At 40.8% G+C, this 14,380-nt stretch overlaps 1 protein-coding gene across 1 annotated transcript in view; it reads right to left on the bottom strand.

Annotated features, from left to right (window-relative positions):
* EPB41L2 (erythrocyte membrane protein band 4.1 like 2) overlaps positions 1-14,380 on the bottom strand; it is a 136,462-nt gene that overhangs the window by 54,489 nt on the left and 67,593 nt on the right. The window contains exons 7-10 of the mRNA XM_021718143.1: positions 11,364-11,582; positions 9,595-9,682; positions 4,603-4,755; positions 3,972-4,069 (exon numbers count right to left, since the gene is read on the bottom strand). Of these exons, the coding sequence (XP_021573818.1) occupies positions 3,972-4,069; positions 4,603-4,755; positions 9,595-9,682; positions 11,364-11,582 (558 nt within the window). The remainder of the gene's footprint in view (positions 1-3,971; positions 4,070-4,602; positions 4,756-9,594; positions 9,683-11,363; positions 11,583-14,380) is intronic.

The following is a 14,380-nucleotide window of genomic DNA, read 5'->3' as shown; positions in this document are numbered from 1 at the left end:
GCCATGAACGTGGCACTGCACTCCTGCCTGGGTGATGGAGTGAGACTCTGACTCAAAAAAAAAGAAAGAAAAGCCCACATATCAATTACTAAAGTTAATCATGCATTTAACTAGCATGAAGGATTCTACCTGTCTCTCTATGAAGCCACCGACCACACTAATACAACTGGAGTCACTCTGACTCTACAATGCCAAGTGTAAGTGGCAGACGTCAGGTTAGACGAACCTTATGTTAATCTCTAGGTCACACACCAGGAAGAACAAAGGCATTGAGAGAAATACAAGGAAGCACATCTGTTGTGAATGCAAGCGGGCAGCAGAGCACAGTGGGCGCACTGGCAAGGCGCATCCTCGGGGCCTGAATTCCATCTCCACCAATGACCCTCTCTAGGACCACAGGAATGCTTCTTAGCCCTTCTGCTTCTCAGTTTCTCCATATGTACAGTGATGATAATGGCACCTGCCCCATAACATTTGTTGCAGAGCTGGAAAGAATTAATCCCTGCACAGCCATTAGAATGGCGACAGGCTCTCTTAAATGCTCTAGGTAAGGGTAGCAGCTTTATTATACATTCTTATAATATATATTACATATACAGTATTATATGCACAAATATTACACACATACATATATACATTATATGGATATATGTAACAATACATTATATATTTATACATGTATTATATATACATGTGTATTTACAATATTATAACTTACTTCCACTAATATTAATCTAGTTGGTTGGTTATCAGTCAATAGAAAGATCTGTTTATTTGTTAATAGCTTCAATCTACAAGCCATTGCAACGTTCTCAAGAAACCATTTGCATTTTTTGTAATAAACTAAAATAGAAGAGAATCCACTGATCTGATTCAAAGCACTGTGTAGACAAAGATCCACTGATCTGATTCAAAGCACTGTGTAGACAAAGCATGATTTGCCCTTTCTGTATTAGATATATTGGTTTGCATAGCTTTGCAAGCAACATCATAAATGTTATATAAGGTCTAAAATTTTTCAAATGCTTTTACTGGCCATTATGTTAGAAGTTTGCAGTAGCAAATTGGTCTACTATTAAATTGGAGTCAATGGTACATTAGTAAAAATGATGGAGAAGCCTGAAGTTCTGCAGGGTTAATACATCTCAGAGAAGCAACTAGAAGAACAACAAGCCAGTGCAGACGTGAGGAGTGCAGGTTTTAGAGCATGGGAGGACCCAAGTCCCCACCTCTGTGCCTGGGCTATGAGGGAGTCGAGTCCCCACCTCTGCTCCTGTGGCTGGCTGCTTGAGGAAGTCAGGTCCCTACCCTCTCTGGTGCCTGGCTACTGTGAGGGAATCAGGTGCCCACCTTGCTCGGATACCTGGCTGTTTGAGGGAGTTGAGTCAGGTCCCCACCTCTCTAGAGTGCCTGGCTGCTGTGCTCCCCTCCCCCACAGGCCCTACCTCTAAAAAGCAGCTTCCTCACCTGAGATGAGAAATAAAGACACCACTGCAATATAAAGCAATCGATTCTGTGTCTGACAACAACAAATGTTCCATGAGTGTTAGCACTTGTCATTTCTAGAAGGATGACTGCTTTTATTATCATTATTTGACAGGGAAAGCTGCTGCCTGTCCAGCTTAGAGTTGTGTCATAAATATCACCTTGAGCTTCATATGAGGTCAGCTCAGGTTGTCTTGAGGAGGTATCTGCTATGGCTACCAAGAGAGATTATAAACTTTTCAAAGATTTTTATGTTCAGTGCAACTGAGACAGAGAGATTCAAATTTATTTTATGAGTCACGTTTCTCCTCTAAAATGAATAGAAAAGTAGTCTTAAAAAATAGATTTTGGTCAATTTAACTTCAAGGAGTCATTTGTGCCAGCAGATAATTCACTTTAAAAATAGCCATTTGACCTCATCAACAAGGGTACCTGCATAATGAACAATGAACATTTGTATAACTAAACCTGAATTGTTCCTCACATGTTTAAAATTAAAAAATTAAAAGCAAAAAAAAAAAATAGCCATTTGTATACCTAAGTCTGTTTCCCACATATTTAAAATTTAAAAATTTTTAAAAAGCAAACTACGGTACCAAACTAAGAATAATGATGAAGAAGATAAACCTTATGATATACCAGAAATGGTTCTAAGTTGCTTCTTGTGTGTGATCTCATGTAACTGCCAAAACAGTCCTACAAGGTAGGTACTATTGTTAACTGCCTTATGTATGATGAAACTGAAGTCCAGAGAGGCTGAGTAACTTAGTCCACACAGCTAGTCCGTGGCAGAAAAGCATTACTAGACTCTAAGTGCAGCAAATGCCTTTAAGATGAACGGTCTAGAATCACAGCAACATAAACTACAGTGATAGGAAACTGGGTAAAGGGAGATAACAGAGATAACAGACGATGTATAAAAACAAGTCCTTGAAGAAAAGCGTGAAAGGAGACAGCACACAAGCTAAAGATGACTAGATGGTCACGAGGGATTTTTTTCTTTCTTTCTTTTTGCTTTTAAAGGAGCAATACATGGACATGTTTATTGGCTAAAGAAGCCAAAGGCACCCACTGAAAAGTAATTTATTAAGCAGATCCTTTGTGAGGCATGAAATGAGTGATCAAAGCGGAGGATTGGCTACTACTCCTTAAGACAAGAGAGGAGGGAAAGAATTAATGGGGGAGGGAGGAGTGATGTCCATTTACAGGAAAAAGGGGTAGAAGAGAAAGTATGTGAAACAAAGATCCCTCCGAGGCTGGCGTGGTGGTTCAAGCCTATAATCCTAGTACTTTGGGAGGCCGAAGCCAGAGAATTGCCTGAACTCAGGGATTCAAGACCAGCCTGAGCAACTCGGTGAGACCTCATCTCTACAATACATCAAAAAATTAGCTAGGCATGATGGTGCACACCTGTAGTTCCAGCTCCTTGGAAGGCTGAGGATGAAGGATTGCCTGAGCCCAGCAGTCTGAGGCTGTGATGGCTGTAAGCATGCCACTACACTCCAGCCTGGGTGGCAGAGGGAGACACCACTCGAAAAGGAAAAAAAACAAATCCCTCCACCTTCTGTTTTCAGTGGACCGCACAATGGGGGAGAGGCAGGGGCACCAGGGACTCAAAGACCATGCGTATCTGGGACAGCAACAAAGTGAGAGGACTGACAGCACTGTGAGTAAGCGCCTGGCAGCACTAAGGGTCTGGCTGAGCCTGGACATTACGTATCTAAAATAGTGTCAATCCACAAAGCTGTGCTATCTTCTGGTATACAGAATAACTACGTGTGTTGCAATAGTCATGTTACTTAAGGTAGCACTTTGATAGCACAGGTGCAGAAGTGATGAGGTCAGGACAGAGGACAAAGCCAGGACCAGCAGACTGGATGTGCAGAGAGGAGAGTGATTTGAGGGAGTTGGAACATTCCTGACAAAGTAGCCAAACCGCAGGCTTCTAGCTGGCTTGGGAAGACTAAGCCAGGAGGAGCCGATGAAAACATCTCAATGAAACCTGAGATGAGACAGAGGAGGGAAGAAAGGTAGCAGGCATGGGGCGGTGTGGTCGCAGTGGAAGGAGAGGTAGTTAGAGTCAGAACCTGGAGTTCTGGACAACTGAAGAGGCAGTTTAGTTGTGAGTGATGGCCGTGCATGGCCCTAGACCACAGAAACGAACAGGGGAGAGGACCACAGACAAAAGAGATAAGGCAAGGAAGAGAGAACGAAGGCAGGGGGTTGACACGTCTGCCACACTACCCGCCACGAGCACTTCCTGATCCACAGAGGTTATCAACAGCAACGCAAAGCTGTCTTCTTTTCTCTCGTTTTCTTTTTATCTTTTTCTTTTTCTTTCAAAAAAAGAGACAGGGTCTCACTCTGCTGCCAAGGCTGGTCTCAAGCTCCTGGGCTCAAGTGATCCTTCAGCCTCAGCCTCCCAAGTAGCAGGACTACAGGTGCGCCACTATGCCCGGTTTCCAAGCTGTTTTTCTTAAAATTACCTGTAGAAAGTATGATGCTCCACGCACACTTTCCATAGCCTTTTTGCTGCCCGGTGGTTTGGCAGTTTAAATCCAATGGTGCTTTCAAACTGTTCCAGCTGGAATAAATCCATAAAACCAATCAGCATATTTCCTAAAGAGCTGACTAAGAAGCTACAGAAAAACACAGTTTCAGATGTTTCTGGAAAAAGGAATTTTTCTTGAAAAAGGTAAATATTGCATATCTAATATAATCCTACAAAATGAATTTTTCAGAAACTGCAATACTATTTTCTATGAAAAGCAAGTACCAATCACTCACATAAACCAACTCTCCTTCAATGTCAAATAAGCTCCTTTTATCACCTTCTTTTTCTTGGATTCACCAAGAAAAAAAATGAGCCCCCACTAGGTGCCATGCATTTATTACTTTCTCTTTTCTATAAAAGGTGTGGTGGCTGGTTGCTTTATAGCAATAGAAATATGCATATACAGGTTTTTCATCATGAACCCCAATCTTTGAACCATGGAAGAAAAAAGAAGAGTTCGTTTTATTAACATCTTAGTGGAAAAGAATTCATTTGGCTCATGGCTATAAAAATGCAGGCTAACAATACATGAGATAAGCCAAAGATCACCCCACACTGCTTACCTCTGCAGGTCTAACTTTAATGTAGAAGTTACTGCGCTTATAGGAAATCTTCAAGATTTTCGGCCAAGCGAAACGATTGATTCTCAGTCTGTCTTTGTAAATGAGGAGTCCATTAGCACACACGCCCAGCTTGATGTCCACACCTTCGGAGTCCTGCTAAGCATAACCCAATTAATCACGATGAGAACTGGGAAGTTACACAGATCAGGAAGCTATCTCGTCACTCCCTTAAACCATGACCAGGAATGCCAATTTCATGTTTATATTTAAATTTTAGTGGCAGTATACAAGCTGATGAAAACAGTAGGGCACACACACGTCTAACATCTATTCATCTTCAGGGATCAGATTTGATTTGTCAAAGAGTTATATGGCAACATGACTACAAGACACAATATTCTTCGAAGGGTATAATGTGTACCTTTCTCAAGCTCTGCTGTAGGAGCTAACAAAGAAGAAAGAAAATAGAACTAGATTTAGATATCCTGAAAATATAGGAGAGAAAAGGTGCTTTCCCAAAGCCTATTCCAACCCGCAGGGATAGTAAGTACCTTGGGCTACCCTAAAGTGGGTCCAACCATTTTACTTCAGACAAATTTATCTCAGGCGGATTTCCCTACATAACAACTGTTAAAATTATGCTAATATTTTGCAAAACACAAATCCCTCACAGAAAATTGCAGGGAGGCAACCTGACAGTGTTGAAATCTCTGAATTCTTTCAAGCAGTTTTTCATTAACTTAGAGCGCTGACATCCAGTTCTCATTAAGCATTCTTTTGGCTGGCATATTTCAAAGAACTGTAGACTATTCTTCAAGTTACTAATAGTATTTCCTCCCAGAGCTTTAATTTAAAATAGATAACAATCTAAAATAATCACAAGTCTGAAATGCTTTTTAAAAACCAAATAATTTACAGATAAAAGTGAAAAATTGTCTTTTCCACATTTTAAGTCGTGAAGATCTAAGATGCACAGTATTCAAAATATATAAACCAATGTTGATCTTTAAGGGGACAACTGGTTCTCACTTAAGACATGAAAATTGAAGAATGCTACTCAAAAATATTCACACTGACAACAAAAAAACAAATTCTCACCAAAAAGGCTGAAACAAACACCATATTTAATCTAAGTTCCAATTCAACTGAAGCACATGTTGACTGCCTTATTCCTAAAAACATTTTAACACCATTTAAATTAGGTTTTTATAAAGAGAAGTATGGTGCTAGGTAACTGTTGCCAACTGCTGTGATACCTGAATAATTCATGTACAAATAAAATCACACCGGACCAACCTGAGCAGTTTTAAAAATCTAATCTATTGCTTCACTCACCCTTATCCTGGCAGCCACAACTCTCTCTAGGAATAGAATAAAAAGCTGGGGTGAGTCAGACACAGGTGCCCAGGCAACTTGGCACCAGCCCCACAGGGTGTGTTTGCCAAAACCATCACTGCCCATGGCCACGGGGAGCAAGACGGAAGATTGCCTGAGACAGCATGTTCTCGCCACAAGCAGGGAGGCAACCCATATTTGAAACACTGAACGAGCCATCTCTAGTCTGAGGCAATCTTTGGACAGGACAAGGAAGCTATTTTATCTGACCTAAAAATAAACACGACTAGGATTCAAGTTTATCGGTTCTGCCTTCGAATTATCGGTATCTGTGTGAACAGAAATTACAGATGAAGGGTAGGGAATAAAAGGAGAGAAAGCACACCGTAATCCTCCATATTTGACTTATGTCACTCAGCAACAAGGCCAGAAAAATAAACGAAAAGGAGCACCTCCTCTGGTTCGCTCCCTGCCCCATATGGATATCAGCAAGACACCATGACAGCTGGCTTCCAAACGGGTTCAGTGCATGGGAAGTTCTCACAAAAGATCAAGTGGGAAAGGAAAGGAGGTCAGGATATTTCATACCCACACTTCCCTCTTCTGGGGCTGCATCAGGCTGGCTGCGTCCCTCTAACTACTGTGCCTCTCAGGACTGTCCTAGCCACACAGATCTGTCCTTCTGGGTTCTGGCAGCCACTCTGGTCTTCCCTTTCCAGACTTCTAGGAGTTTGGAGGACTACTGATCCCAGACCAAGGGGAACGTGGGAAGTGTATCACTTTGGTGGTTTCCTGGGACCTTTATTCAAAACTCTTCTGCTAGTCCTAACATGAGTGTGTCATTAAGAACTCTTCCAATTAAAAAAATTAAAACTGACCTCAAAAACAATGAAAACCATATAGAGACACAAAACTTAAATGACATGCAAAATTCTTTTAAATTGCTACAGATCTTTTCAGTAAGCCATAAATATCTTACTTATCAATTATTATCTAAAGAGTCTATCAGATGATAAAAAAAATAAAGATTACTTTGAATTCTTTTAGTGTTCTGTTTCTAACGGCACAGCAAGAACTGACATTATACTTACGACAGAGTCCATAACGTTCTACTTTTCTAAGGTATGACATTAAAAATAGGAATTCTAAAACTTTGCAGCACTGCCATCTAAGAAATGGTTTCTAACTAGTGATCAACCAATTAGAAGACAAGATTTATATGTGGCAAGAACAGCAAAGAATAGAGGAGGAGACACAGGCTTCAGAGGTCTTTTTGATGTCAAACTTGTTCTCTCCTCTCTCCCTTATTCCTGTTTCTTGGTTAAGTCAGTCTGTCACCATCATAAAGAAAATGAGCTGAAAAACACTACAGTGTTCAGATGATCTGTCTTACTGCCTAGTGGGATTTATCAGAAGATTATCAAGCAGATAGAACTGCTTAATATATGGCTTTAAGCAAGTCATCCTCTAGACTGTTTTGTGTAAGTTGCAAAATAAAAATATTCAAATTTTAAATGAAATGATGTATGTGAAAGTACTTTTAAAAATTAAAGGCAGTCAGAATATAGTAGTTAAAAATGATGCTGCACTTGGATGGACTTAGAGTCCATAATACTGAGTGATCTATCACAAAATCAAAGAACTGAGTACCACATTTTCTCACTCATAAGCAGAGCTTGAACAATTCTTATAACTATAAGGGACTGGCAGTAGTAGGAAACTGCGGGGGCAGGGCACACCTCATTAACAAGGGTACCTGCATAATGACTATTTGTATACCTGACCCTGAATTGTACCCCACATTTTAAAAATAAAATTTAAAAATACATTAATAATTTTTTTTAAATGATGCTGCCAGAGACTATTTACTGACATGGAAAAAATGTTTATAATAGCAAGTTACGTCTGGGCATGGCGGCTCAGGTCCATAATCCCAGCACTTTGGGAAGCTGAGGCTGACTGCTTGAGCCCAGGAGTTCGAGACCAGCCTATGCAATATAGTAAGACCTCATCGCTACAAAAAATTAGCCAGACATGGTGGCACTTGCCTGTAGTTTAGGCAACTCAGGAGGCTGAGGTGGGAGGATCACATGAATACAGGAGGTTGAGGCTGCAGCGAGCCATGATCATGCCTCACTGCACTCTAGCCTGGACAACAGAGTGAGACCTCAACTAAAAGAAAAAGTAGTAAGTTTTTAAAAAACACATTTTAGCAAAAATGATACTCATAGTGTGAGCCCATTTTTAAAAGGCCTGAAAATTCAACTTCTCAGAGATCTAAAACAAAAAAGAAAACAAGAAAAATGCATCAGAATATTAACAGGGATTATGTCTGCATGAAGAGATTTAAGTGATTTTTATTTTCTTCTGTTTACTTCTATTTTCAATGATAAACATGTATTAGTTTTGTCATAATAAAAAATATTTAAAGAATAAAGGAAGCCACTGAGGAGAAAAGAGTGCTTTGCAAATATGAAGTACAATTAATAACACCAAAGCAAGAATTACTAACCTGAGGCCTCGGAAGGAAAGATATCTTTGAGTGGGGGGCTTTCCTTGTCAGATCATATAATCTGGGCTTCTGGACTATATTTAGGGACTGGCAGGGTCTCTTAAAAGCAGGTGACCGTGGGTTCCCTCAGTGTGTTGACTCTGAACATGTGTTATACAACCAAATCCACCTCTCACCTTGCGCCTCCTTCTCCTTGACTCCCCACTATGGAATCATTTAAACTGGAACCATAAAGTAGGTGGTATTTGTTACCAGCAATCAATCACAGTGATACGCATTTATACATTTTGGTTTTTGACATATTTCGTTATGAACATAGTTTGTCTGCTCATAGCTGTTATACCCATGTGACTGTCACTAGTGTATCTGGGTATCTCAGCTTGCACAAATATGTATGTTATTACTGCCTACCTACTTTATTGTGTAAAGTGGCCTATGAAGTGTTCTGCTGTGTTTTTTCTCAAATAAATTTCCTCTTAAAAATGTAAATAAATGTCTTTTTAAATTACTTTTTCCGGGATTTTGGTATTTCAGGATTGTGGCATTCAGAATTGTGCCTTTCAGGATTATGATCAGGTCCCCATGTCCCCAATATTCCTTTCTCTTACTACCTCTCAAATTAAATTGCGGGTGCTTCATCACCTAGAAACCGGGTCATTTTCACAAAGTATGAAACAGACCTACAGGGACAAGCCCAAGTCCCAGCCTCCTTCACAACCTAGAAGCTTTTTGGAAGTGGTCATATCCATGCCACTTTTTCCTTGTTATGATTGATAAGATCTGCCCTCTTCTCCCAAGATAGCAGTGGGAGAGGAGTTGGGATGGAGTTACACTGGCCCTGGCAGAAGCTAGGATGCAGAATAAACCAGAATAAGCAGTACAAAAGGCTGACAAGGTGTGTCATGATAAGTAGTTATAAAAGGGAATTGATTCAAGAGACTAGGAAAGGAAATAGCAGGGGGAGAAGAAACGGTCTCTTCTATAACTGCAAACCCCAAAATTGATCAGAGAAATATTACGGAGACACTCAAGTGAAAGCAAATAGCCTTTTCCCGAAGAATACTAGGCTGTTCTGAAACCGGAGCCCTCTCAAAGCTTCAGACAACAGACTGGAATGATGCCACTTTCCATGACATTTACAGTACCTTGGCATGATGGAGGTCAACACCATACATGGAAAGCCTCTTTGCATTTTCTAAGAACTGAGAATCAGCTTGTGCTGGAGATAAGCCCCTGAGAATCAAAAGAAACAGTGTTATCTTATCAGGGGATGCAGAGCAAATGTGGTCAAAATGGGAGAAGCTCCCTAAATTGGGGGTTGAGGAAGTAGTAACTCAACCAAGCTTGCTGAAAAGTAGGAAACAGGTAAGAAGACTCAGCTAGCATGTTTCTCTTAAGATTCTCTCATCTAAATTTGCAAATTGCAAGAAATTATACCTCTACTTTTACCCTCTTTCTTTTAAAAAGTTGCCTTTGATTATTTCCACTGGGGGAAAAAGAGCCTGAGCAATAATAGGTACAGCGTAAGTTAACTGAGAATAAAAAACAGTGACTGCATCTTTCGGAGGTAGACAAATTCTTACACCTTAATTTTATTTCCCTAAGATTAAACATAAAGGTCAGAATTACTTGTATTTGACAGTACACCTATGACAGAGAACACATATCACATTCTGTCCATACTAAAATTATTTCCATTTCTATCTATATCCCCAACTAAACAAATTTAGTCAGTCTCTCCTAGAGAGGAGGACTATGTCCCATTAATCTTCCTATTCCCTATGGCATTTCAGTACGTGACATTTCATACTAGAATTACACAATAAATGTCTGTTGAGTAGAATTTAAAGTTAATAAGAAAATACTTAAGAGTCAAAGATTGCACTTACTACTTTTGTTTTTTGAGTTGGAGTCTCACTCTGTGGCCCAGACTGGAGTGCAGTGGCCGCTCCCGGCCACCACAGCCTCGACCTGCTGGCCTCCGGCGATCCTTCCGCCTCAGCCTTCCCAGTAGCTGGAACTACAGGTGCGCGCTACCACGCCCGGCTAATTTTTGATTTATTGTGGAGATGGGGTCTCACCAAGTTGCCCAGGCGGGTCTCGAACCCGCGGGCTCAGGCAATCCACTCACCTCAGCCTCCCAAAGGAGCGGGATTACAGGCTGAGCCATTGAGCCCGGCTGCATTTACTATTTTTTTAAAGAAAAGTCAATGAACATGGCCTATTTAAAACCTAATCTCTGAAAGTTCCTCTCAGGCCATTTTGGTAAATATTTTATAAAACTAAAATCTTGCGATATAGAAGAAATTATAATTTTGTTGCTAGAAATACAAAAGCTTATATAAAAAGTCCATTTTCTTTTCACACACGTAGAGAAGTTCTCCAAGTATAATATGATACTGAAGTTATTTAAGTCATCCTGAGCGAAACAGAAATGTCACCTATGCAGTCAGCAGAACCACCTGGACGTTTCAGTTACTCTCACTATGCTCATCACCACCCACACTAATCATTCAAATCCCAGAGGCTTATTATCTCCCTAGCTTTCTCATCAAATACAATAATAAAAATAAAAGGCAGCAGAAATAGAAAGCAAATGCCACAATAGTATATGGGCACATTAAGAAATGGAGGTAGGGAGAAGCAGATGTCACAGAGAAAAGAAAAAAGGACATTTTTTCAATAAATGAGAGCATTTAATCTCATGAGCAAAGTTCCTCATGCAGGCTATGGTCATAAAAACAATGAAGGATATCTCAGGAGAGGCAGGTTTTCGTGATCAGTGCTAGGTGAAACTCCAAAAGGACAAACTGGATAATCCCATAAGCCATGCTCAAATATCTAGCAAATGCTACAGAAGAAGCTATTGAAATCCACCATGGCCATTCTCTCTCCAGTAAGCAAGGCAACAGACCTGTGGGTTTTGTGCAGGTCAGCCACCTTCTCTTCCAGCTCCTTAGTCTGTGTGGGGGCAAACTGGAAGTCACTGAGGTCAATGCTGCCATGTTCTTCTGGGTCATAGTCTCCCAGTTCAGCCTGCAGTGTACAGGATCCCAGAAGGGCATGAGTCACAAAAGAGCAGGGCAGGCGGCCAGAGGCAATGTCCTTCCGGAGCTGAAGGCACAAGAAATATCTGCAAGGAACAGAGGAAGAGAAGGGTCAGAAGAGAACAGTTAGTCAAGTCCATAGCACTCATAATCCTTAAGTTCTAATACTCCTTTAAAACAAATATACAGTAGAGGCACGCTTCATATCCAGAGCACAAAGTCTCTAAAAGAAAGCCTCACCTTGTTCCTTGAGCTCCTAAACTATGGCTTATTTCTAGAAATTGAGTCCAGAAGGATAATTAATAGAAAGGAAACTCTGAGCTTCTGTCCTAATAATACTTAAGTCTATGATTATGAATTTCTGACAGAAGTAAAACTTTCAATCACTTAAACGGTCTCCTCGGATTTAAAACTATAATAAAAATTAGTATAGCCCTCAAAGTTATAAAAACTAATGAAATAAAAAATAAATAACCAGCTGGACATGGTGACTCACACCCGTAATCCCAGCACTTTGAGAGGCCAATGTGTGAGGACTACTTGAGCCCAGGAGTTTGAGACCAGCCAGCATGGGCAACAGAGCTAGTCCTCGTTTCCACCAAAAAAAAAAATTAGCTAGGCATGGTCATGCACAACTGTAGTCCCAGCTATGCAGGAGGCTAAGGTGGGAGGTTACTTGAGCCCATGAGTTTGAGGCTATAGTGAGCAGTGATCATGCCACTATATTCCAGCCTTGGACACATAGCGAGAATCTGACTCAAAAATAAATAAACAGATAGACAGCTGCAGTCTCCATCATCTGCAGGAGAATTATGATCATGTACTCTCTTTAACATCTTTACCCTTTTCATACCAATCACTTCTTTTCCTGAAACACCTTTAACAACAATTAAGCTGGGCTCAGTGGCTCAGCCTGTAATCCTGTGCCTTTGGGAGGCTGAGGTGAGTGGATTGCCTGAGCCCGCGGGTTCGAGACCCGCCTGGGCAGAGACCTCATCTCTACAATAAATCAAAAAATCAGCCAGGCGTGGTAGCGTATGCCTGTGATTCCGGCTACTCAGAAGGCTGAGGCGGAAGGATCGCTGGAGCTCAGCAGGTCAAGGCTGCGGTGGCCGGGAGCGGCCACTGCACTCCAGTCTGGGTGACAGAGTGAGACTCCAACTCGGGGGGAAAAAAAAAAAAACAATTATAGGTCAATCTCACCTTTGAAGCCCTGACATGTCCGCTTTCCCCATCTAAAGAGGCAGCTAGCGCTATTAGAAAAAGCATGGGATGTGAAGCAAGCGGGAGCCGATTCTCTGTGACCTGGAGCTAACTAATTTACTTGCCTAAGGTTAATTTTCTACCTGTAAGATGCTAAGAATTCTACCTCCTTTTGAAGATAAGGGTAAAAATTAGATAATATAAATAAAACATCTGGCATGATGTCTGAGAATCAATAACTGGTAGCTCTAATAATAATCATTATTGGCTATAATAATAGTTATTCTCATTCAATGTTCCAGTGGCTTATACACAGGTATGAAAGAATTTGTTTTCCACTAAATAACATGCAGAAACATGGTGATTTATATTCTATAGGGCTTAATTTCTTTTCGGCCCATTATCAACTCCTTTTGGTGACATTTTAAAACCTGATTTCTACTCTCAAATTCCACCACATGCTAAGTCACCAGCAGCCTTAGTCAAGGGTGGGGCCCTCAGTCAGAAGATCTTTTTGAGACTGCCATTCCTACCACCAGGTGGCCACTTCTTCCCGTAAATACTGTGGCTGGCTTAGTTTTTAGGACATAATCCTCTTTCTGCTCTCTACCTGATACGATCAGAATGGGGGGTGCTGGTTTCTGGTCCATCTCAATATTACTGGGTCGGAGAGCACGACCAAGCATGTGGTCCCAGGTCAGTTCAGTTACACCTGAATTCCCACCCAAATCTACCATGAGAAAGGGCAGAGACTGTTTATCATTATCGCCCCACAGTTAGCAAAGTGCTTGCCATATGGCAAGTGCTCAATAACTTGCCCAGAGAATGAAAGCTCTTCTCATTATCACTACAGTCTTAGTAATTTTGTGCACTGCAGGGGCTCTCTCTTTAAGGAGGATTCTGTTTCCTTGACCCCTGGAACAACATGAGCACAAATGCATTCGCATTAGAACACTAAACTTTAAACAATGGCTCCTGATAATCCTCAAATTCTCTAATCCCAAGAATTGTGCCAGCTTTCCACTTATTATGACACTTTTAGAACCTAAATACAAAGATTCCATCTTGTAGCTTCTTTTTATATTATTGCCTCGGCTTTTCACAATGGTCCTTTCCCTCTGTTTTTAAAGCTGAAGCCTAAGCCCTAAAAACCTCAACAACAACAACAAAAATGACAAGAGCTTCCTGAATTTCCCAGCTCCATCTTCTTCACACAGCACTACAAAGTCTTTTTCAAACATCATTCTAAATAGTGGCCTTGCCTTCCTCAAAAGCATAACCTACCTTTTAAATGTCCGCTCAAGTCATGTCGAAGATTTTAATAATAACATTTAAGCTACCAGACCACTGAGATCTTCAGTTAGCTTAGCAGATTATTTCATTTTTCCCACTCAGACAGGGAAACTGTTCAAGCTCTCTTCGGATGAAAAACCAAAACACCTACTGATGCTATAAATTTGCAATCACCAAAGGATCATCTTCCCCCAAACAAATTATGGCAAGGAGCAGTACATGTAGAGAGAGAGCACTGGGTCACAAAGCCCCAGTGACAAACACTGTTCAGAGGTCCTCCTACAGAGAGCTATGCATCCTACACACCAACTCATCAGGTTTCATGCTCTAAGTGGCTCGCTGTGCAGTTATAGAACCTACTATTTATTATTTTCTACCTGAAGTTAAT

The sequence above is a fragment of the Carlito syrichta genome, unplaced genomic scaffold (genome assembly GCF_000164805.1).
Source record: "Carlito syrichta isolate Samal-C Ts95f unplaced genomic scaffold, Tarsius_syrichta-2.0.1 Scaffold311854, whole genome shotgun sequence".
NCBI lineage: Eukaryota > Metazoa > Chordata > Mammalia > Primates > Tarsiidae > Carlito > Carlito syrichta.
Note: the sequence above shows the minus strand (reverse complement) of the source record. Positions and strands in the feature narration are given on the sequence as shown.